This window comes from Nothobranchius furzeri, chromosome 14 (genome assembly GCF_043380555.1).
Source record: "Nothobranchius furzeri strain GRZ-AD chromosome 14, NfurGRZ-RIMD1, whole genome shotgun sequence".
Classification (NCBI taxonomy): Eukaryota; Metazoa; Chordata; class Actinopteri; order Cyprinodontiformes; family Nothobranchiidae; genus Nothobranchius; species Nothobranchius furzeri.
The window spans coordinates 13,044,394-13,068,808 of record NC_091754.1 but is presented as its reverse complement, the minus strand read 5'-3'; the positions used below and the strand labels follow the sequence as shown (position 1 = coordinate 13,068,808).

General features: G+C 39.0%; 1 protein-coding gene across 5 annotated transcripts in view; it reads left to right on the top strand.

The window, feature by feature from the left end:
- lrp1bb (low density lipoprotein receptor-related protein 1Bb) overlaps positions 1 to 24,415 on the top strand; it is a 481,608-nt gene that overhangs the window by 367,412 nt on the left and 89,781 nt on the right. For 4 of the 5 annotated variants that reach the window (XR_011516175.1, XM_070543934.1, XM_070543933.1 and 1 more), the window contains 10 exons: positions 712 to 828; positions 1,839 to 1,945; positions 5,214 to 5,346; positions 6,188 to 6,294; positions 6,464 to 6,596; positions 8,225 to 8,347; positions 8,527 to 8,649; positions 15,437 to 15,577; positions 15,860 to 15,994; positions 17,387 to 17,506. Coding sequence is in view for 4 of the 5 variants with exons in the window: in XM_070543934.1 (XP_070400035.1) it covers positions 712 to 828; positions 1,839 to 1,945; positions 5,214 to 5,346; positions 6,188 to 6,294; positions 6,464 to 6,596; positions 8,225 to 8,347; positions 8,527 to 8,649; positions 15,437 to 15,577; positions 15,860 to 15,994; positions 17,387 to 17,506 (1,239 nt within the window). In the remaining variant the exon portion in view is untranslated. The remainder of the gene's footprint in view (positions 1 to 711; positions 829 to 1,838; positions 1,946 to 5,213; positions 5,347 to 6,187; positions 6,295 to 6,463; positions 6,597 to 8,224; positions 8,348 to 8,526; positions 8,650 to 15,436; positions 15,578 to 15,859; positions 15,995 to 17,386; positions 17,507 to 24,415) is intronic. The other variant, XM_070543935.1, reaches the window with a different exon arrangement.

Here is a 24,415-nt window from a genome sequence, read left to right as displayed (position 1 = left end):
TCAGAACTCTACCACCCCCTGTTTCCAGATTACCGCAATTGGTATTTCAGAGTGCCAAGCCGCTACCTGTGATTTTAGAAAAAATTCAGCTTACATACCTGGCACTGCAGTCTCCTTCCAGCTTGTTTTAGATGGAGAACACAGCTGATTTGCTTGATTTAGTGATGAATTAGATTACGGTGTTAAAAAGATGAATGCACAGCGAGGAGACAAGTTTCACTTTTGCTTTGACCACAGACATTTAATAATGGTCACTATGGGGTGCTAAAAGCAAGCAAAACTGCTTAGTATCCCATTAAAGTGACTGAAATGCCTCATTCTGGAAGGTACTGAAAGTGTCAAAACAAAACTGCTAAGATAGCTTTATTTGAAAGGATTGTTTTGCAAAAACACTTCATAAACATGTTTTGTATTGCCTATAGAACTATTACATTTTAAGACAAATGTCTCCTTCAATCCAAACTATTTCACCCAGCTTCTTGTCACAAATCTTTTGACTAGGATTAAAGGAACAGTCAGATGTTTTGCTTTATGATGTATTAGCCCCTTGAATGCACGCCGTACTTTGAACTTCGGGCCAGACTTACTCTGGTAAACCTTGAGGAAATGATGATTGCACTTTGAAAATACGACAGCTAGTTCTCTATTAATATTCATGCTGCATGAAGCCATTTTCATCTCCATGTTTTTTTCTGTTCCTGATGAAAAAAGATGAAAAGACCTGTGGACCTCATGAATTTCGCTGTGAGAATAACAACTGCATCCCAGACCACTGGCGGTGCGACAGCCAGAACGACTGCGGAGACGGCTCCGACGAAGAGAACTGCAGTGAGTTCCTGACAACGTCACGTGCTGTTAGCTCTGTTGAATTGGTTATAAATGCTACTGATGCTCTGCATGCACTGTAAAGAGTTTAATCCCTTGAGGACACCTGACTTCTCTTCCCACCGACATCGTCTATCCCACAAAAATACACACCTCGGTGTGCATCCACACCGATGCGATTGTTCCACTCTCACACTGCGTCTGCCTGACTCAACCCTCGCTTTCATTTTCTTATCATCTCAGCTGCTTCTCTGAGGAGAAAGTCAGGCTCAGACTCTTGAGCTACTTTATATCTACTCATGAAATGACAACACTAGCCCACCTTGTTAAATCTCACACGCTGTTCTGTGCTCAACTTCTTTTATTTGTGTTTGCGGGGGTGGAATTGTTATACGAGTGTATGCATACCTTCTGTGAGCTTTTGCAGTGTGTGCACATTTTACATGATTTATTAGATGCCTGAGTCTCCTTACCTATTAATGGCACTTAAAATGCAAATACAGTCCAGTCAAGAGCTGGATGAAAGGAAGACAAAAAAAAAAGAACATAAAGCAGCTGGACCAGGAGACAATGGAGAGGCTGCAAATCAGATTTTTGCTGCAATGCCTGCTGGGAGTCTCTGTTACAGCACCGCACATAACACACACCCTGAGTTAGCTAATAGTCCATGATAACAAGGAGGTGGGTCCAGACAATGGATCGGATCCAGCTGTTAACTGCATCCTAACATGGTCCTCGGGGACAGTGCTATTGCTAAGTGGCAGATTTCTTGGAGACACGATTTTTTGGCTTCGACGAGAACTCGTCCATCCCTTCCAGTGAGAGCAGCAATTAAGTTGTTTACATTTTGATTAGCTGTGCCAGTTGCTAAAACATAATGGTGACTAAATGGATAAAAAGACAGGTTCTACCGAGGCATGATCTAAACAAAGGAAACAAATTGGCTGATTTCTGCAAAAGAGGATGCGTGTTTATTTTGCTAAACTGTTGTTTGTGCTCTTTTCCTCACGCAGAGCCGGTCACCTGCAACCACAAAGACTTCGCCTGCACAAACGGAGAGTGCATTTCCTCCAGATTCCGCTGCGATGGAGATTATGACTGCTTGGATAATTCAGATGAGGTCAGAGTTTGAAACTGGTGCCTCACTTGATGATTTAAAATAAAAACAAACTCGAAAAGTTCCCCGCCCGAGCAACACGGACACCATTCTGTTTTCTGTTTGACATGTGGCCTTTTACTAATGTGAACGGAAATTATGTCCAGCGCTTCTCATTGTATTATCATGTGATAACTGATGTATAATCAGTGGTTCAGTAATGGCTAGTATTAAAATTATAGGTCGTAGAACCAGAAGTGTAACATTGTGAAAACAATGCAAAAGGATCAACACAAATTACTGTGAGCAGGACCCAAATTACAGCATATGGTTAGCGTAATTTAGCCCGTAATTGATCACCTGTCAGGGCTGCTTGTATGGCTCACAGCACAATCCAGGATTGCATATCCAAACTGTAGGAAGAGCTGAAATTAGATGCAACGTATCTCTGTTTGCACAGAAATAATCCCATTGGACGTATTATTCGTTGTACTTTTCCGAATCTTCCTGTCATGGTCACCACATTCCCGAACAATGCTGGACAGGATATGTCTCTGTGATGAATTATTGTGCCTTCAAATGCATTAGTGCATGAAATACCACATATTCATTTTCCTGAAAGAAATCCTAATCCTCGTTGCCTTTCAGCCCAACAAAGGCTGCTTGTTTTGTTCGTGGATGTCTTAATTTTTTTTAAAAGCTTCAAATTGCTTTTGTAGCCTGACACTGGTGATTTTTGAAGAATAAAACCTAAATGTGCATTTCCTTTAGCATTACATGACTTAACGAGATTTATGAGGGAAAGAAGCCCAATCTCTAGTAATAATGTAGCATGCTGCATAATTCAGGGACAAGTCCTTGTTATTACAATTCATTATTCAGGGTAATGTATCACCCTCTTTAACATTTGCAGCTTTTTTCAGTTGATTAGATTTTTTTTACATATAATCTCTTCCCATGCCAGTAGTTGCAACCCTCATTAACCTCTTATTATGTTTCTCCCCAATGCTCAATTTCCAGATCTCTGCTTTTTGAAGGGATCCTAGAATTTAAAATAACAATTAACTTGTTGTTGTTGTTGAAAGGCAGCTTGGGGTGTTTATGTAGCATACCAATACGTCTGTTGTCTCTGACCTGCTTTAATAATGTTGTAATGGTCACGGAGACAGGCTAAATCTGAGAAAAGCTGTTTTAACACACCATAAGCAAGGCACACCACCTTAAATCTGCATGTCCCAGTCCACTTGAGTATTCAAGTTTATTTCAAGTTTATTTATATAGCGCCAAATCATGACAAGAGTCGTCTCAAGGCACTCCACATAATAAACATTCCAATTCACAGTTCATTAAGCCAATCAGAAATAAAGTTTCCTATATAAGGAACCCAGCAAATTGCATCAAGTCACTGACTAGTGTCAGTGACTTTACAGCAATCCTCATACTAAGCAAGCATGCAGCGACAGTGGAGAGGAAAACTCCCTTTAAACAGGAAGAAACCTCCAGAGAATCCTGGCTCAGTATAAGCAGCCATCCTCCACGACTCACTGGGGATCGAGAAGACAGAGCAGGCAGACACACACACACACGCACACGCACACACACACACACACACACACACGCACACGCACACACACACACACACACACACACACACACACACACACTTGTTGAGTATCAACAAGTCATAAATGTTGGTTAGAAAAACTGAAGGCAAGTCAACGAGGCTAAAAGAGCTATTTTATAATCCGCTTTGCCTTACGCCATGAATCACACGTACTGTATGTTGTACTTCAGTTTAAATGAAAAGGAATGATGTTTGTTTCGACCATGCCAGTCACATACTTAAAAATGTATCAGCATGTAAAAAGTTGCATTTACTATTAGGGATGAGCCGGATACTCGTTTCCGGTACGGATAAAGCATTTTTGACGAATACGAGCATGAAACGAGTAAACCTCGTAAATATCTGTACTCGTGCTGAAGGAAAATCCTCATTGGGTAACTGACTGTCTTCACGCTCTGTGATTGGCCAGTCACATAGAGCGCCCGCCCCTCCCTACACACAAAACTCTCTAGCCGTCCGGGAGCGCAGTCCGTCCGGCTCATCCACGCACACACACACACACACACACACACACACACACACACACACACACACACACACACACACACACACACACACACACACAGTAACGGATCTCGCTGTGATTGCTTCACTGTTGCTCACGTTTCTTCAGTTTTCCCTAGGTTTTCTTCAGCTCGCCTCTTTTTCGGTTGAATATTTAAAGTTACTTTTTTCGTAACTTACGTGGTGCATTTGACAAGACAGAGCTGACGTGCTGCATCAGTCACTCACTACCTCCGCTCCGGTCGGGTTTTTTTTAAATTTTATTTAACTCCCTCTCTCTCCCTCTCTCCCTCTCTATCTCTGTCTCTCTCTCACACACACACACACACACACACACACACACACACACACACACACACACACACACACACACACTCACACTCACACACACACACCTCAATCAACATTGTTTTGTTTAACTTTGTGTGGGAAAATGCCAAGAACGTTAAGAAAACAATCAGTTTAATCAAATTAAAATAAAAATATATACATAAAGTTGTGTCTGGTTCTAGCATTTCATATTTCCTAGTTCCTACTGCATGAGTTCAGATGTATTAATCCATGCACTTAAATATTAATGTTCTTATTTTATTGAAACCCTTTTTCTGAAACAGTTCCTTTACTATTGTGATCAAAAATATTTAATCTCAATTCTGAGGCTGCTCTGTAAATAGTTTTCAAATAAACAATACACATATCAACTTCTGATCATTCCATATCAATTTCAGACTTAAAATAATATATTGATGTAAACCACGCCCACTTCCGGGTTATGCCACGCCCATTCCGAGTACAGATACAGATAGTGGTGTACTCGCTCATCCCTATTTACTATGACTACAAATCAGATGCTGGCATGTCGCATATATGGCATCACCACACAATCTTCTCTGCACTAGCTGTTGCTGCTTACCACATGGTCACATTTATGGTGGTTCTTTCCTCGTGAAGGAAGGAGAATATTCAACCTCTAGTTGTCATGAAAGAAACTGCATGGAAGGAGGGAATAAGTTTATCTTAGGTCAACAAATGCTATTAATTACCTTTTACAACACTGACTCATTCAACCCCTGGTATAGTTATTGTCTATTACGTTCTGCAAGGATATGTTTAATCCATTTAGTCCAGGAATCCCTTTTGACCTTTTTCTGTATTTGCTCACAGAAAGGATGTGAGGCACGCTGTGCAGATGACCAGTTTCGGTGTCACAACAACCTCTGTATCTCCCTTAAATGGCTGTGTGACGGTCAAGAAGACTGCAAGATGGGAGAAGATGAAAAGAACTGCCTAGAAACAGGTGAAAACTAAAAAGTAACGACTACCTCACCTGGGCTGTACTAGGTTGGTCCAACGTACTTTTGAGTTGCAACCCTAAATAATCACTATGGGATAAGATTTCATCTAAAAGGACCAACCTAAAAATACAGTGCCACGCAAAATATTCCTGAATAAAGCAACCCCCCAATAAACCAAAACATTTCAAAAGCAAAAGTTAAGTTTCATTAAAAAATAATCACTCTTAAATCAAAATAAACAAACTCATAACTTATTATTTGTATTTTAAAGCAAAATATTTAATTTAACTTCTTAGCTCTTCACATTTCACTTCTTTGATGCACTTTTTTGGTTCTCCCTTAATTCTGCATTATTCAGGCTGTTTGGGCCTTTATTCTGAAGGTTCGAGCTGTTTGCCATGTGCAAACGTCCACTAAAGCTTTCGTTCAGAAGCAAAAGCAAAAACAGCATAGAGCTGTTGGCAGAAATCATTTTAACATTAACTTCTTTTTTTTTTTTTTTTTTTTTTTCTTGTTTTGAAATTCACACTTTTGCTTCTGAAAACTTCTTTTTGGTTGCTTTTTTGGGGTATATTTTGAGTGAGGGTATATTTTTTTTTGTTGATCTTTTTGGCACAAACTTTACCCAACAGTTATATGAGTACAGGGTTCTGAGTGTGATTATGATTTTTCAGCAGCAGGAAATACACAACATTTAAATTCAGTGGTAATCCTAACATGCCCAAAAGTGAACATTTATTTATATTTTTAGGGTTTTATTAACCTGTTGAGAGGAAAACAACTTACTAACATCACATGTGATTAAATGACAAAGCCAGGTGAGATTATTGTTTCCTCTTCCAGTTGTCCCTTCTTGCTCTGTGAACGAGTATGTGTGTGCCAGCGGAGGGTGTGTGTCGGCCAGCCTGCGCTGTGACGGACATGACAACTGTCTCGATGGCTCCGATGAGGTCAGTGCAGCTTGGAATGTTTCAAGGAAACAACAAAATAGCATAACAAGGTACTTTTGAAAATAACAGCACTTCAGCTGCTTCACAGATGAAAGGTCAACCCGTCAGGACAGAGCTTTGCTTTTCCTTTAATGCTGATTGGTGATTTACATCATTTCTCTGTGTGCAGGTTGGCTGTGTGAAGGAGTGCAGGGAGGATGAGTTCCTGTGCCTGAATCGGGCCCACTGCATCCCTCGGCGCTGGCGCTGTGATGACGTGTTGGACTGCATGGATCATAGCGATGAAGAAAACTGCAATCATGGTGAGAATATGAGATTGTTCCAAAAGGATCAGCCAAAAAATGCACTGTCTATTCTCCAACAGTAACGTTTCAGAATCAAAACTGTGAATCCCAAAAGCAAAATCAATCTAAAGATGAAAAGAACAAAATTTAGTCTTTTATTCTGAAGTGCATGTTTTGGTTATGCCTACATCTCTTTAGTGGGCCTCATTTTGCTTTTGCTTCTGAAAAAATTCCTAGTGGAAAACTGCATAAGGCAAACTGCTCGAACCTTCAGAATAAAACCCCAATTAGTCTGAATCATGCAGATTGAAGTGAGAACCAAAAAAATAATAATATCAAAGATGTGAAATGTGAACAGATGAGATGTCAAAATAAATATTTTGCTTAGAAATCAAAATAATAATACATTTTTAAGTGTTTTTTTTATTTAATTTTGCTTTTTAAATTCTCAATTTTGCTTCTATAATGTTTTGGGTTTCTTTTCATTTATTTATTTATTTTTTGTTTATTTTATTTTATTTGCTTTATTCTGTAGTATTTTGATGTTGCTCCTTTTGGCACAAATCTTATCCCATAATAGAATAATCATGTCTGTGGGATAAGCTCAGTGGCCCAGTGGTAGTGTTCACACTGAGACTGGGCTCGATTCCTGTTCGGGTCATACCAAAGACTTAAAAAAATGGGGCCCAATGCCTGCCTGCTTGACACTCAGCATTAAGGGGTTGGATTGGGGGATAAACCACCAAATAGTTCCCGAGCACGGCTGTGTCTGCAGTTCACCACTCCCCCAGGGGATGGGTCAAATGCCGATAACAAATGTCGCACACACATCAGTGTGTGTGACAACTGATGGGACTTTAACTTTATTTTAAATTTAAGATTTGTGCCAATAGGACCAACCTAAAAATACAGTGCCACACAAAACTATTCCAGAGTAAAGCAACTCCCCCAAAAAAGCATTCCAGAAGCAAAAGTGAGAATTTCAAAAGCAGAAATAAAACACAATAATAAAAAACACTGTTAAATCAAAATAAGTTAAACATGTTAATATTTATATTTCAAAGCAAAATATGTACTTTTACTGACACACTTTTTTATTCTTTCGGAAGCAAAGGGGAAAATCCTCAAGCACAATCAAAAGCGAAGGGTGGCAGGCTGTTATTCTGTCCATCAGGATAAAAGCCTGAATTTTGTTCATTTTATTCTTAGATTGATTTTGTTTATGTTGTTGTTGTTTGTGGTTTTTTTATTAGGGGGGGTTGTTTTTTTTATTTTATTTTTTTTGCTTTTTGAAATTCACACTTTTGCTTCTGTACTTTTTAGTTGATCTTTGGTATATTTTAAGTGAGGGTGTATTTTCTGGTTAACCCCTTTGGCACAAATCCTATTCTGTACAGTATCCCCGAAATGATTAGTTTTTAATTCTACGTGAACTTTTAAAAAGTAAAAATTAAAGAAGCACTCTAATATAGATTTAGACTTTTATGAGGCAAAGAAAACCCTACTCTTCCTGGATCACTGTGTAAAATGATTTGTCATTAAAATGTTGTAGTTTAGACATTTTTCATATCTTACACATGTTGAGCGTTTATTCCTATCTGAGTTGTGGTGACAAATGTCGTGGGGACTTATCTGTGTAATTGCAGGAGCGTTCTTCTGTCGGGCTGATGAATTCATTTGCAACAACACCTTATGCAAACTCCACACTTGGGTGTGCGATGGCAAGGATGACTGTGGAGATAACTCTGATGAAGATATAGAAATGTGTGGTGAGCTGAAATGATCATTCTCACAAGACAACTTTCAAAAGATTATTGATGCATACTTTATCAGCGGCTTTTAAATAATTTTACTGTAGATTTCTGCAGGATTTTTATAGCATTCTTATTTATTTTAAGGCAATAATAATCTGTTATGCTTTTTTAAAAATTGGTTTTCTGACCCTCAGTTAAGCTTCCCTGCCCTCCTACGCGGCCTTTCCGGTGTAAAAATGACCGCGTGTGTCTGCGCGCGGACCAGATCTGCAACAAAGTGGACGACTGTGGTGACAACTCGGATGAAGAAGAGTGTGGTAAGCACAGAGCGCTTGGTGCTGATGCTGCATAAAAACATCCACAACTACTTGGACAAAGTCCATTTATTAATGTCAAATACTAAAGATGCTTTCGCCCTCAACAAGCAGGCATGCAGATTTAATGTATTTGTGTTCCGATTTGAGGTTAAACATCTTTTTTGGGGTTATAGATGCAGTCTAAATCAAAACAAAAGCTTGTGGAAATGTCAGCTGGTGCATTTAAATTTGCTGTGCTGAACATCTTTTTCACTTCTGCGCCTCCTTTTGTATTTTTTCCATCTGAATTGAAAGGAAAATCTGCTGCTGTCCCTTTTGCGGTGTCCTGACGTGTCACCTCAACACAAGCCTTCTGCAAATGATCACACGGCACAGACAGAAAGGAGCAGGACAAATAGCTCCTTATTTCTATCACTCTCTTGTTCCGTATGTCCTCCATTCATCTTTCTCTCCAATTCCATTGATACCCCCATCCATCTCCTACCTCAGTCCATTACCTCTCACTATTGTATGCTTCTTCTATCCATCCATCCCCTCAATCTCACCTTAATCCCATCATCCTCCTCCCCATCACTTCATTATGCTCCTTTCCTCCTCATTGTTACGTTGTTGGAGAGTGCCGAACTTAAATTCATTCTCGGTGTGGAAAAAGAAAAGGAGGAAAAAAATGATGAAAACTACTTTTATTCAGTTGCACTGAAAATAGCAGAATGTGCTAAATTTCACCATCGCATGCTAAGAGTTAGAAAATGCTTTCAGTGTGTGAATTCTGTAAATAATTTTACATGGTAATTGTTGAAAAAATACTTATGTCTAATTTTTAATTTTCCTACTATATACAGTAAACAAATATTGCAGCTTTGGATACAGACAACCTGCATCCAGAAGGCCCAGCCCATTTTTAGAACGCTCCTGTTATTCATTACTTTGATCATAGTTTTCACATTACTACACAAGATGATGAGGATGAGCAGCTCAGCAGTTTGTGTGTTTAAAATCTCACCAAAGGCCAATTTACAAGCTCTGCTGTATAAGATTTGTGACACAGCTGGCGCGTGCACCAATGAACGCTTAGGCTCAAATGAAGAGTCTGTTTAGTGAGCAGTGAGGCTAAGCATGAGAAATCCAAATGTCCAAACATCTTTTATCGTCCGTGACTTCAAATGGTGTTTTTGTCTTTGGGAATTTTTGTTAGTTTATCCTAAAGTTGAGGTGGTAGCAGCCGGCTGTTTCTCCTCTGATATTATTGAGCGGAGAACCTCTCACACCGGTGGTGTTCTGTTGCAAAATGCACAAGAGCGTAATGAGTGAAAGACTCAGGGAAGTGCAGTCGTCAGTGTCAAACAGAGGTTTTTTAACAAATGCAAGATAATCACTTAATTGTTTTCCTTTTTTTTAATATACACAACATATTTAGCTAAAATATGTGAGAATATTGTTTAGAGACATCAAAGAAAAGCAACCATGTTTGAATATTTGTTGTTCTACCTTTAAATGACTAGAAATACATGTCATTCTAAAACATTAGCATATTGTGATAAAGTTCATTATTGTCTGTAATGTACTGATAAACATTAGACTTTCATATATATTAGATTCATTACACACAATTGAAGTAGTTCAAGTCTTTTATTGTTTATAATATTGATGATTTTGGCATACAGCTCATGAAAACCCAAAATTTCTATCTCAAAAAATTAGCATATTTCATCCGACCAATAAAAGAAAAGTGTTCTTAATACCAAAAAAGTCAACCTTCAAATAATTATGTTCAGTTATGCACTCAATACTTGGTCGGGAATCCTTTTGCAGGAATGACTGCTTCAATGCGGCGTGGCATGGAGGCAATCAGCCTTTGGCACTGCTGAGGTGTTATGGAGGCCCAGGATGCTTCGATAGCGGCCTTAAGCTCATCCAGAGTGTTGGGTCTTGCGTCTCTCAACTTTCTCTTCACAATATCACACAGATTCTCTACGGGGTTCAGGTCAGGAGAGTTGGCAGGCCAATTGAGCACAGTAATACCATGGTCAGTAAACCATTGACCAGTGGTTTTGGCACTGTGAGCAGGTACCAGGTCGTGCTGAAAAATGAAATACATCTGCATTAAGCTTTTCAGCAGATGGAAGCATGAAGTGCTCCAAAATCTCCTGATAGCTAGCTGCATTGACCCTGCCCTTGATAAAACACAGTGGACCAACACCAGCAGCTGACATGGCACCCCAGACCATCACTGACTGTGGGTACTTGCAGGCGTGCAGATAGGGTGGGGGATGGCGGGAACCAACCCCCCCCCCCCCCCCCCGATTCAGATCCCCCCCCCCCCCCCCCCCCCCCAACTAAGGCCAGAAAGAAAATAAAATCGGAGGTTAAGCGCTTGAAGCTCCTTTTTCCAATAACATTGAATGCAGCATGACGTAAACAAACACCGACTCCAGAGGCACCAAAGTGGTTGCTGCTAGGATGCAGGATGAAGCGAAAAAGGCAAGCAACGATTACTGCGTATTTAAAAAAGACCAACAGTGTAAGTAGGCGGGACCGATCTGTCTGTTTATGCTTGTTGGTTCTAGTTTCAGTACGTTGTTGTCAGTGTTGGAACTTACTCGTTAAAAGCACCAAAGCCTCAATGCTGACTTTAACAAGTCTCATCTACAAATATGATCCCTCATGAAGTTACTACTTTACACCAGAAGATAGTGGAGATGTGGAACCTTCAGGCTGAGCAAAGTTTGGGAGTTTTTAGAGTTTGAAAATCGTCTCCCGCCGAGAGGCTCCCAGTCGGGGAGAGGACTGGGGAAGAGCGCAAATATTAGATAAAACGTATAATTGCCAGCAGGTCTGGTCTTTGTTGACTAATCACTTTGTCTGGTAATGACTGACTCTGATTATGAAGCAGAATATTGACTCTGATGAAGAAATTCACTCATCCAGCCGGGAAGACTGACGCTGCTGCAGCATCAGACAGCTGGTGCTGCACGAGAGGTGTGTGGAGTTTACAAGCTGCAAACGTTGGGTTTGATGTTGGTTTAACCTTCTCTGGGACGTGATGGATGTAGAAATGATGGTAAAACACCGCTAATGTGACAGACGTAGCGACAATGTTAAAAAAAAAGCTGTAAAAAAGAGGCAGATGCTGATGCGTTAAGTATGGAAGTCAAGTGTGTCACATAATCATAAAAAAGTTAAATATAAAATTTAAAAAGAGATTTATATATTTATGTATAAATAAAAACTTTCCAAATATAATGAAAATGTATAAATAATGTAAAAATACGAAGGAACATCTGTTGGTCAGGCTGAAAAGTTTGGGAACCACTGCTCTAAGTGATGAGTGAATATTGTTTTTAAATATATTTTATGTGCAGTTTTTTAGGGCTTTTATGTTTTCTGTAAAGATCGGTACGCTGAAAATAATTTAATATTTTGCATAAAGCATGAGGTTTTGGTTAGTAATTGATCGGGAGAATAACAGATGACTGAATTAAATAGTGGAGCGCCTCTGTCAGTGCGCCCCAGGGCAGCTGTGGCTACATCGTAGCTCATCACCATCAGTGTGTGAATGTGTGTGTGAATGGATGAATGATACACTGTAGTGTAAAGCGCTTTGGAGTCCTTACTCTGAGAGGCGCTATACAAGTGCGGATCATTTATCATTTATAGTGTTGATCAGGCAGAGCTTTGTTGCCAGCGTTCCACTGGACAATGGTTTCAAACACGTATATAAAAGTTAGTTTTTACATAAACCGTTGGATGAAATTACACAAACTGACTGAGCTCTAGTTAAGGCGCTTGCAATAGTTTGTGTGTGTGTGTGTGTGTGTGTGTGTGTGTGTGTGTGTGTGTGTGTGTGTGTGTGTGTGTGTGTGTGTGTGTGTGTGTGTGTTTGGGGGAGGGTATATTGGAACTTTGTCCCCCCCAGTTTGAAAATCCTACCTGCTCCCCCGGGTACTTGACACTGGACTTCAGGCATTTTGGCATTTCCCTCTGCCCAGTCTTCCTCCAGACTCTGGCACCTTGATTTCCGAATGACATGCAAAATTTGCTTTCATCCGAAAAAATTACTTTGTACCACTGAGCAACAGTCCAGTGCTGCTTCTCTGTAGCCCAGGTCAGGCGCTTGTGCCGCTGTTTCTGGTTCAAAAGTGGCTTGACCAGGGGAATGCGGCACCTGTAGCCCATTTCCTGCACACACCTGTACACGGTGGCTCTGGATGTTTCTACTCCAGACTCAGTCCACTGCTTCCGCAGGTCCCCCAAGGTCTGGAATCGGTCCTTCTCCACAATCTTCCTCAGGGTCTGGTCACCTCTTCTCGTTTTGCAGCGTTTTCTGCCACACTTTTTCCTTCCCACAGACTTCCCACAGAGATGCCTTGATACAGCACTCTGGGAACAGCCTATTTGTTCAGAAATGTCTTTCTGTGTCTTACCCTCTTGCTTGAGGGTGTCAATGATGGCCTTCTGGACAGCAGTCAGATCGGCAGTCTAACCCGTGATTGCGGTTTTGAGTAATGAACCAGGCTGGGAGTTTTTAAAAGACTCAGGAATCTTTTGCAGGTGTTTAGAGTGCATTAGTTGATTCGGATGATTAGGTTAATAGCTCGTTTAGAGAACCTTTTCATGATATGCAAATTTTTTGTGATAGTAATTTTGGGTTTTCATGAGCTGTATGCCAAAATCATCAATATTGGAAACAATAAAAGGCTTGAACTACTTCAGTTGTGTGTAATGAATCTAATATATATGAAAGTCTAATGTTTATCAGTACGTTACAGATAATAATGAACTTCATCACAATATGCAAATTTTTTGAGAAGGACCTGTATTAAAATTGAAAATGTTGGAGGTCATATTTTGCAAAACTCACTTTGTGCTACCATCAATCAATCAATCAATCAAACTTGATTTGTATAGCACTTTTCATGTACAAAAATACAGCTCACAGTGCTTTACAGGTTAAAATCACCCCATATAACCCATAATCTCATCATTTCCATAAAAATATAAAAATAATTATGACAGTTGCACCCTCCCCCCAAAAAAATCCCACAGCCCTTTTCCTAAGGAACACGCACCCACACACAATTACACACGAACAACAAATACACACATGCACACACAAAAAACTTTTAAAAGATTTAAAAAAATGAATAAAATATAAGTAAACACTAGGCCGAGTTCAGATGGGTTAGGTAACGAATGACACGCCATCAGGTGAACCATCTGCCTTGGTAGTACTCAATCGACAGCAGCAGCAAAGGCACCAGCCCAGGGCTCTCAGGGAGGTAGGGCAAAACCCCCCACCACCGCCTAAGCACTCCCCGAGGTGCACCCAGGCCGCCACAGTCGACCACCACCCCTGAGGCAGAGGGCCCCCACAGAGAAAAACACTGGCATGAAAAAATAAGTAACATAAAAAATAATAAGAGCTATTATGGATAGTAAAGTAACTAAAAAAGTGATTAAAGATAGTAAAACACTAAGACATAAATGTCTAATAAAACTAAAATATGAATAATACAATAAAAATAAAACAAGCAACGCAGCTAAAAACAGATATCAATTAAAATCTATGGTAATAAGGTGAGTCTGCTCTTAAAAGCATGAACGTTCTCCCTGAGGTCCTCTGGCAGCCTGTTCCAGAGACGAGGGCCATAAAATTGGAAGGACGCCTCACCATGGGTGTGTGTCCTGGCTTTTGGAATCACAAGGAGACGGCTGCCAGAGGAGCGAGGGTTCATATGGTAAAAGCAGTTCCGAAAGATCAGAAGGCCCAAGACCATTAAGACACTTAAAAACCATTAAGAGAACCCTAAAATCGATCCTGAAACATACTGGGAGCCAATGCAGCAGTTCTAAAACTGGTGTCATGTGCTCCCGCCTCCTGGTCTTCATTAGGACACGTGCTGCTGAGTTTTGTAAAAGTTGTAAGCCTGAAATGTTCCTTTTGGTAAGACCAGAAAGCAGGGCATTACAGTAGTCTATTCTACTGGTGATAAAAGCATGCATCAGCGTCTCAGTATTGGCCAGAGAGAGAATGGGGTGGACTCTGGCGATGTTCTTTAAATGATAAAAACCTCTTTTAGTAATGTGTTTAATGTGTGGGATAAAAGTTAGCTCAGAGTCGAAAGACCCACCATGTGGGTCTCTACCATCTCTATCAAAACGAGACAAAAAACAACATTAATTTGGTTTATGTCAGTGTTTGGTTATAGGAATTATGTACCTAAAACGAGCCATTTTAAAATAGTCCCGTCACAAAGATCACAAAGAGAGAAATTAGCTTAGAACTGCCTCTCGTGTGCAAGAGAGAGCTGCTGCTGCTGTCAGCTGCTCTACTATGAGCGCCTTCAAGATATCAATTCAGTTGTAGCATCTTCTGTACGTTCATTCTGTGTATTTTGTCAATTAGCATTGCTTGGTTTTTAAAACACAGAACAAAAGAGTATTTACCAGCTATAGTTATTAGTTGGAACATTAGCAAAACAGGTAAAGAAAAACTTTTTTCTGTGTTTTAAAAAGAACCATAGCTTATAGCAGCCTTAGCGGGGGATGGGTGGGCGTGGCCTGCTGAGAGAGCCCTGAAACGGCTCATTCTGAAAGGCACTGAAAATGTCAGGAATAAAACTGCTGAAATTGCTTCATGTGAGAGGGATTTAGTGCAAAGACCTGTTATAACTTAAGAAAAAAACCCAATATGTCCTCAGTTGAACTGTATAATATTCAGCTTTTAAGCTGAAAATGCTACATTCTTACATCATTTCTTTAAAATGTGCTGTGTGTGCCAAAACAGAAGTGGTGGCTGGAAGACCGCGGCCTTGTGGGAAGACAGAGTTCACCTGCAGTAATCGGCGTTGCATCCCCATGCAGCTTCAGTGCGACCTCTTCAGTGATTGCGGTGATGGTGGCTCGGATGAGCAGGACTGCAAGTCCTGTAAGTACAGCAGCAGCTAAGCTGAGCAAACAGATCAAAGGCGCCTTCACAGGAGATGAAAAGCACCAAATGTCAAAATGATGCCATCACGAAGCTCAGCAATCTTCTCATTTTAGACGTGATGTTTTGTTGTTTATGATAATATATGTATGAACATGTTTGAGGTGCGCTGTGCTTCGTTTGAATGATTAAGATGGCCCCTTAGTTGTTGCACATCAAAAGGAAATCCCGGCAGGTGTCTAAGATGCAGAGGTGTAATCAAAGACTTGTACTTATTTGTAGTTTCCAGCGGAGATGTATGTGGAAAGAAAACAAACCCGTGTGGGGAGGATGCAATTTGCAACCAAACGAATCCTAACGATGTGTGTCAATGCAAATCTGGTTTTAAGAGAAACCAAAAAACAGGCCAATGTGAAGGTAACGTATGAACCATCCATTTGTTTTTGTTTATTTCCTCCAGAAGTAAATGTTAAAATATTAATTTAGCTAAAGATTTACTGGAACTGGATATCTGTTGGTGAACAAATATAGGCTTTTGTGACATATTAAAATATGTTTCTTTATTTTTATCAGTTGTGAGCTAAATATAACATTTTCACAATCCTTAAAGGTGCAGTATGTAAGAATATAGTGAGAATTGTACAGTGAGAAAATCCCAAAAGAGTAATATTTCAGTCATTTTGGAAGGAAGGTTGTACTGAGACGTATGTCCTATCCTGCTGGCCGTGGGGAATTGTCAGTTTTTCTCCTTTAAAACAAAGGAAGAAGGGACGTAACTACTGTTTACCATCAGTGAGTGTGGGGTTGCGGTGTCTCCTGCAAGCTAATACTGCAGCGCTGACAACGGGCGGCAAAAGCTCCAGAGTGGTTTAAAGTTTTACCACTGTTTTACTTCATTTATACATAATGCACTTTCAAGATAAAATAGAATTTATTAAAAGAGATAAAAACAGGACTGATGGTCTTTTAAAAAATTAATCAGATGATTTAATGTCAGCTGACTTTAAAAAATATATGCAAATCATCTTTGGCGAATTTTGTTTTCATAAATCTTAAGAAAACATCTGACACATTTTTGAAGGACGTTTATTTGTATAGAGCCTTTTCATACTGTTTAAATGAAAGGGAAGTGTGTATTTTAGTAGAAGTATGTGTAAAACACGATAGTGGTAGTATCATGTTGGTGTGCATTTTATAGCATTAATGCATTGCTATTATTATTATTATTTATTTTTATTTTTATTATTATTATTATTATTATTATTATTATTATTATTATTATTATTATTGATTTTGCCAAAAATTTTGGCTTTTCAAATGATTTGTGTAGGGGAAATTTAATTAGCAGTGGATATATGAAAAGATTCTTGTGTTTTTTCCCTTTTTAGTTCATTTTTAATTGCCAAATAATGTTGCATTGTTTTGTCAAGTTTATATATTTTGTAACAGATTTATTTCAGATAATATTTTAGATCAGCTTTATGCAAAATAGAAATATAGATTGTTCCTTGTTCCTTTTTCTTTGTAAACAGAAACATAATCTTTCAATTAAGCATTTAGTAGCTTAGCATTTAAACTGGAGAACAATGGAAACTGACACTATAAGACTATCTCAGCTACAGTAAATGTGTTAGAACTCATCTAGTTTCATGAAAAACTATTTTCCTCTATTTTTATGTATAATAAGCAGGATAAAATACACTAGAATGTAGTCTGTGCGTAAACTATTTCACCGACAATCAGAAATATTATACTATGATGTTGCTGTCACATCAGCATGTTCTTAGGTGGATTTTTGGCTTTTTGCAGAGATAAACGAGTGTCTGCAGTTTGACGCGTGCCCGCATTACTGCACAAACACTAAGGGATCTTTTAAATGCACATGTGATCGGAACTTTAAGGAGGTCAATGGCAACTGTGTCGCCAAAGGTAGGATCTACCACTCTGCTTTTAATGCTAATTTACTACTTAAAGCAACACTAAAGAGCTATTGCTTTCAAACTGGTTTCAGTGATTGTTGAGCCACAGACCTGAGCATCTTCACATTGGGCAGCACTCTGCTGACTAAGCTGCACTTAACAGTTCTGTCGTTTGGATGGGAACACTAGTGGGATGTCTCTGCCTGATATTTGGCAATAGCTATTTCCTGTGCCGATAGCTCATATAAAGGCTAACAGTAGCTCTTTCAGTTCAACAACCATCAATAAAAAGGAGAAGAAGTTTTTTTTTCTTTTGGCATAATAGCAAAGCTTAAAAGTAAGAGTAAAGTCTTTAGAGGTGAAGCAAAGAGCTAAAGCCAGAGTGAACATCTTCAAAGTCAAAGTCATTTTATTGTCATTTTTACCACATGTGCAAGACATACAGAGAAACGAAATTGAGTTTCAGTACACACAATTCAGAGATCAGACATACATGGGCAAGACACGTGACAAGATTTGGTGACTGCGGTCATTCGCAACATGAGTCGCGCTACCTTAATAGATGAAAAGGAATTACATGAGGATAGGTTGGTGGAGGGAGAAAAACACAGGCATGCCATAATTACTCCCGACAGGGCGTAGCTGTACTATGCAAAAAAACACCTCAGACATGTAAGCACGAACGTCACAGTTCACAACGTGAGACCCGGTGGGGGTGGGGGGGGGGCTGGGATCCTGGTTTCCTCAGCGGGAGCAGCCCGTGTGGCGCTCAGCCAACTGTATCCACGGGTGGATGGGAGGTCATGGGAAAGCACAGAGCACATTGAGTTCCTCCATTTTGATGACCTTGCTATGCAGAGACCACAATCTGAAGGCGGGGGGGGGGGGGGGGGGGGGGTCGGGTTTTCACAGCATCTGTCTGCATTCCTTCCATCGTGGAAGTTGTTGCACGCAACTCCAAGGCTGCTATGGCGTCAGATTGGATAACAGGACTTTGTTTGGGTCAGGCAGAGATAATTTTCCTCTCTGCCTTAAAGTCTGTATTGATCATTCAAGTCCTCCAGTGAAGCCAATTTAGGTATTAAACATCTCCACACCGTCCAGTGACCCTCTCCGAGATGACATCTATTTTGCGCACTAATACCAGCAACGCAGCAAGGATATTGTCCAGCTTACGGTTTACCTCAAGTAACGTTCCAGTCTGTGAGGCATCCGCCCGGGCGGTGCTTGCCATGGGTGCGGGTCGCACTCCAATCGCTCCCGACTTCCCAAATTTCCAGAAAACCAGATATCCTCCCACTCCAATCAGAAGAAATCCAGTGATCATCAAGCCAAATATCCACATATCTTCGACATCCTCAGTAGACAGCTGAAAGAGACAAACGATCCTCCAGACCTTCCAGGAATCGAGCGCATATCCTGCTGCGTGTGTCCCTTGAGGGCAGATGGGAGCCCCCTCCTCCATTCTCATTGTGGAAAAGATCTTATCAATCGCATTGAATGACCAATTAATTAAATCCATTTCTAAAAAAAAAATCCCGGGAATCCCAGAAGAAATGCAGAGAAGCGCTCTGTAGGCAGACGGGACAAAGAGCCTTGGGGAAAAAAATAAGGGAGCAAAAAGGGAAGCGACTGTACTCCGTGAGTGCCAGGAAGCTAAAAAAAATCACAGACTGATGGTGACCTGGCCTTTTTGCTACTAGACTTGTAATTAATAATAATGTGTGGATCTTTTTGCTTTCTGATTTTTAGGGTTCCAAGCCCAAAGGGCAGGGAACCCTATTGTTTTTCTACGGATTTTTCATTATTTATTATTATTAGGGTTCCAAGCCCAAAGGGCAGGGAACCCTATTGTTTTTCTACGGATTTTTCATTAGGGTTCCAAGCCCAAAGGGCAGGGAACCCTATTGTTTTTCTACGGATTTTTCATTATTATTTATTATTCTTCTCCGCTACGTTTGTATGGGGGCAGGAGCCAGAAATTGCCAGGAAAAATCTGACATGGCAGTCTGATACAAAATCCTGACCGCTACTCAGATTCGAAAATTTGGACCCCGCGTCACCTAGGTGGCGCTATTGCGGAGGTCAACACGTTTCAGCTACTAGCTCCCAAACCGTAGGTCCTACAGTCATAAACTTTATATGTACATGATCCTTGGGTGATTCTCCATCTTTTTTGTATTGGCCACGCCCATTTCCGCCTAACTAGATTTTTTGCTAGATCGCAAAAAACTCAAAACTTACTTTTAATCACCTATTCGTCATTTTTCGTCGAATCAACTTCAAACTTCGTACATATGATCTATGGACTAAGATAAGTTGTGGTGATGAAGAAAAAGGCAGAAATATTGAAAATTGGGCTAATGACACCATGTCAAAATCAGTGTGCTAGCTAGCACATGTGGTAATTGATGATATCTTCACCATTTCTCAAGATAAATTGATGAGACTCTACACCCTTATGAAGTATGAGCGGTAAGCCCTATCTACCCGATTTTGTGTGGATTCACCAATAGGGGGCGCTAAAGAGTCAAAAAGTTTGTTTCAGCTAAACGGCTTGATGGATTTCCACAGAACTTGGCACATATGTTAATCATCGGACCCTTAAGCTATATTTTGAAAATGATTAAAAAGTGGGCGTGGCTTATAGGCTATAAATAGGCTTTAAACGTTTTCGCCCATTTACTCCTGAAAAATACATATTCTATACAGAAAATTACAATTCATATCAGTCATAATGACATCTACAATCACAGAAAATTTTTTGAATTTTGTCCAATAGGTGGCGCTGTGGTACCCCAAAAATATTTTTGGCATGTTTCTCCCCATTACTTTCGTAAAAAAACAAATGATCTCATCCAGTATGTTCATTGAGTCAGTCAAATTTAGATGAGTATTTTAAAAAATGTTTTAAACTTATGCAAATTAGTAGAAATTTGCATAGTAAGTCCAACGTACTTTCGTTAACTCCTCCCGGCCGTCAAACTCAATCACATCACATCTTTCCCTGACAAGAGAGGAGGAGCGGCTGACCAAAAGATGTGAAGGGATTTTGGATAATTTGCTTATTTTTTTTAATATGATTTTTTTTTTAAATTTTGGAGAATGAAAAAGTTTTTTTAGAGTAACTTCAAAAGATTTTGACATTTTTCAAAGCTGTTCATAACAGTCATACCTAAGGTCAATTCAAGTGTATGTCCTGGTTTTCAACTTGATTAAACAATAGGGGGCGCTATAACTGGGAAGAAATTATACTGCTGAACTGGCTAAATGGATCTGCACGAAACTTAGTGGTTGTCATCACTATAGAGTCTTAAGATTACATTATCAATATGGTAATGATTTATCAAAGTGGGCGTGGCTTATGATCATTTAAAATTTCAAATTTGAAAAATTTCCTAAAAATCATTATTTGCATGTAAGAGGCTAAGATTTCCAGATTGTGTTAGCTGGATAGGCTAGAGCTTATGTCACGAAAGCCGCAGCTCCATGTTGAGGTTTACGCTTTATATTTATGAAAATACATTTTTAGGCTAGCAATTGTAGCGCAAATTCTGTTCTCACAACCTTCTTGTAATTTGCTACAAAGTTCACTCTTAGGTGGTTTATGAAACAAAAAAAATGTCGTCTTGATATGAGCTCCCCCTTGTGTTTAATTTTAGGACATATTTTTGTCTACAGACACTAATGAAAATATTATTTTATTGTAAGTACAGTTTTACATTTATGACCCCAACAAAAATATTAGAAGAATTCTCACGTCACAGAGGCAACCTGGGAATATTTTGAGATTTCTGTACAAAAGCATAGATTTTTAATTAATTTTTAACTTTTTACCAGTTTTTCTGTATAGTTGGACAACAACGTAATTAATTTTTGTTAGAAAACTTTTTAGGTATACAGTAAATATAAGCCATTTACAACATTCCACACGTACCTATGGTGATCTGAGATTTTTCTCCTAATTATAGAAAGTAGCACTATTTTTTTATGAATATTTAAATTTTTGTTGTGACCTTTATAGTTATATTTCCTAATTTTTCTTCAAAAAAGCTTTGAGTCAACTGATTTAAAAACAACATCATATTATTCCGCATGTTAACACTGCCATGTGAGAATATTTTGGTAATTTTATGATGATTTATGTATTTTTCATGATTTTTTAAAACAATTGATCAGTAAGTCACAAAATGAAACTCATTGTTTTTGTTGAAAATCTATTAAATCTAAAGACATTATCAAGTCTTTATGTTATTTGTAATATTCTGTTGATGTATAGATGATTGTTTGATAATCTCACTCATTAAATCTTCACGTTCTTTAATAAGGAAACAGTGGAATTCCATTGTAATCACGATTGAGAAGTCAGCCATGCCTCTGAAAGATATGTGTATAGGCTTTGCAGGTTTAATGACGTATCCTGAGTGTTACTTTCATTGCGCCGGTTGAAGTGAGCTGACGGGACGCCGGCGGGAGAACGTGTTTTTGGGGCGGGACCGCGTGAGGACTGGCGAAGTTGAGGGCGGGGCGGGTGGGCGACTGGCGCTGGGGGCTTGGAACCCGTTGATAACTGCTTGCAGTTCTAGTTAGGGTTCCAAGCCCAAAGGGCAGGGAACCCTATTGTTTTTCTACGGATTTTTCATTATTTATTATTTATTAGGGTTCCAAGCCCAAAGGGCAGGGAACCCTATTGTTTTTCTACGGATTTTTCATTATTTATTATTTATTATTTATTATTATTATTCTTCTCCGCTGTGTCTGTATGGGCGCAAGAGCCTGAAATTGCCAGGGAAAATCTGACATGGCAGTCTGATAGAAAATCCTGACCGCTACTCAGATTCGAAAATTTGGACCCCGCGTCACCTAGGTGGCGCTATTGCGGAGGTCAACACGTTTTAGCTACTAGCTCCCAAACCGTAGGTCCTATAGTCAAAAACTTTATATGTCCATGATCCTTGGATGATTCTCCATCTTTTTTGTATTGGCCACGCCCATTTCCGCCTAACTAGATTTTTTGCTAGATCGCAAAAAACGCAAAACTTACTTTTAATCACCTATTCATCATTTTTTGTCGAATCAACTTCAAACTTCGTACATGTGATCTATGGACTAAGCTAAGTTGTTGTGATGAAGAAAAATGCAGAAATATTGAAAATTGGGCTAATGACACCATGTCAAAATCAGCGCGCTAGCTAGCACATGTGGTAATTGATGATATCTTCACCATTTCTCAAGATAAACTGATGAGACTCTAGACCCTTATGAAGTATGAGCGGTAAGCCCTATCTACCCCATTTTGTTTGGATTCACCAATAGGGGGCGCTAAAGAGTCAAAAAGTTTGTTTGAGCTAAACGGCTTGATGGATTTCCCCAGAACTTGGCACATATGTTAGTCATCGGACCCTTAAGCTACATTTTGAAAATGATTAAAAAGTGGGCGTGGCTTATAGGCTTTAAAATTTTTCGCCCTTTTACTCATGAAAAATATATATTCTAAACAGAAAATTACAATTCTTATCAGTCATAGTGACATCTACAATCACAGAAAATTTTTTGAATTTGGTCCAATAGGTGGCGCTGTGGTACCCCAAAAATATTTTTGGCATGTTTCTCCCCATTTCTTACGTAAAAAAACAAATAATCTCATCCAGTGTGTTCATTGAGTCAGTCAAATTTAGATGAGTATTTTAAAAAATGTTTTAAACTTATGCAAATTAGCAGAAATGTGCATAGTAAGTCCAACGTACTTTCGTTAACTCCTCCCAGCCGTCAAACTCAATCACATCACAACTTTCCCTGACAAGAGAGGAGGAGCGGCTGACCAAAAGATGTGAAGGGATTTTGGATAATTTGCTTATTTTTTTTATTATGATTTTTTTAAATCATTTTTTGGGAATGAAAAAGTTTTTTTAGCGTAACTTCAAAAGATTTTGACATTTTTCAAAGGTGTTCATAACAGTCAAACCTAAGGTCAATTCAAGTGTATGTCTTGATTTTCACCTTGATTAAACAATAGGGGGCGCTATAAATAGCAATACATTATACTGCTGACCTGGTTAAATGGATCTGCACGAAACTTAGTGGTTGTCATCATTGTAGAGTCTTAAGACTACATTATCAATATGGTAATGATTGATCAATGTGGGCGTGGTTTATGATCATTTAAAATTTCAAATTTGAAAAATTTCCTAAAAATCATTATTTTCATGTAAGAAGCTACGTTTTCCAGATTATGTTAACTGGATAGCCATGAGCTTAGATATTGAAAACCGCAGCTCCACGAAGATGTTTGCGCTTTAAATTTACAAAAATACATTTTTAGGCTAGCAATTGTAGCGCAAATTCTGTTTTCACAATCTTCTTGACATTTGCCATAAAGTTCACTCTTAGGTGGTTTATGAAACAAAAAAAAATGTCGTCTTGATTTGAGCTCCCCCTTGTGTTTAATTATAGGACATATTTTTGTCTACAGCAACTAACGCAAATATTATTTTATTGTAGGTACAATTTTACATTTATGACCCCAACAAAAATATAAAAAGAATTCTCACATCACAGAGGCAATCTCGGAATATTTTGAGATTTTTGTACGAAAGCATTGATTTTTAATGATTTTTTAACTTTTTGCCAGTTTTTCTGTATAGTTGGACAACAACGTAATTAATTTTTGTTAGAAAGTTTTTTAGGTATACAGTAAATATAAACCAATTACAACATTCAACATGTACCTATGGTGATCTGAGATTTTTCTATAAATTTTAGAAAGTAGCACTATTTTTTTATGAATATTTTAATTTTGACTGTGACCCTTACAGTTATATTTACTGATTTTTCTTCAAAAAAGCTTTGAGTCTACTGATTTAAAAACAACATCATATTATTCCACATGTCAACACTGCCATGTGAGAATATTTTGGTA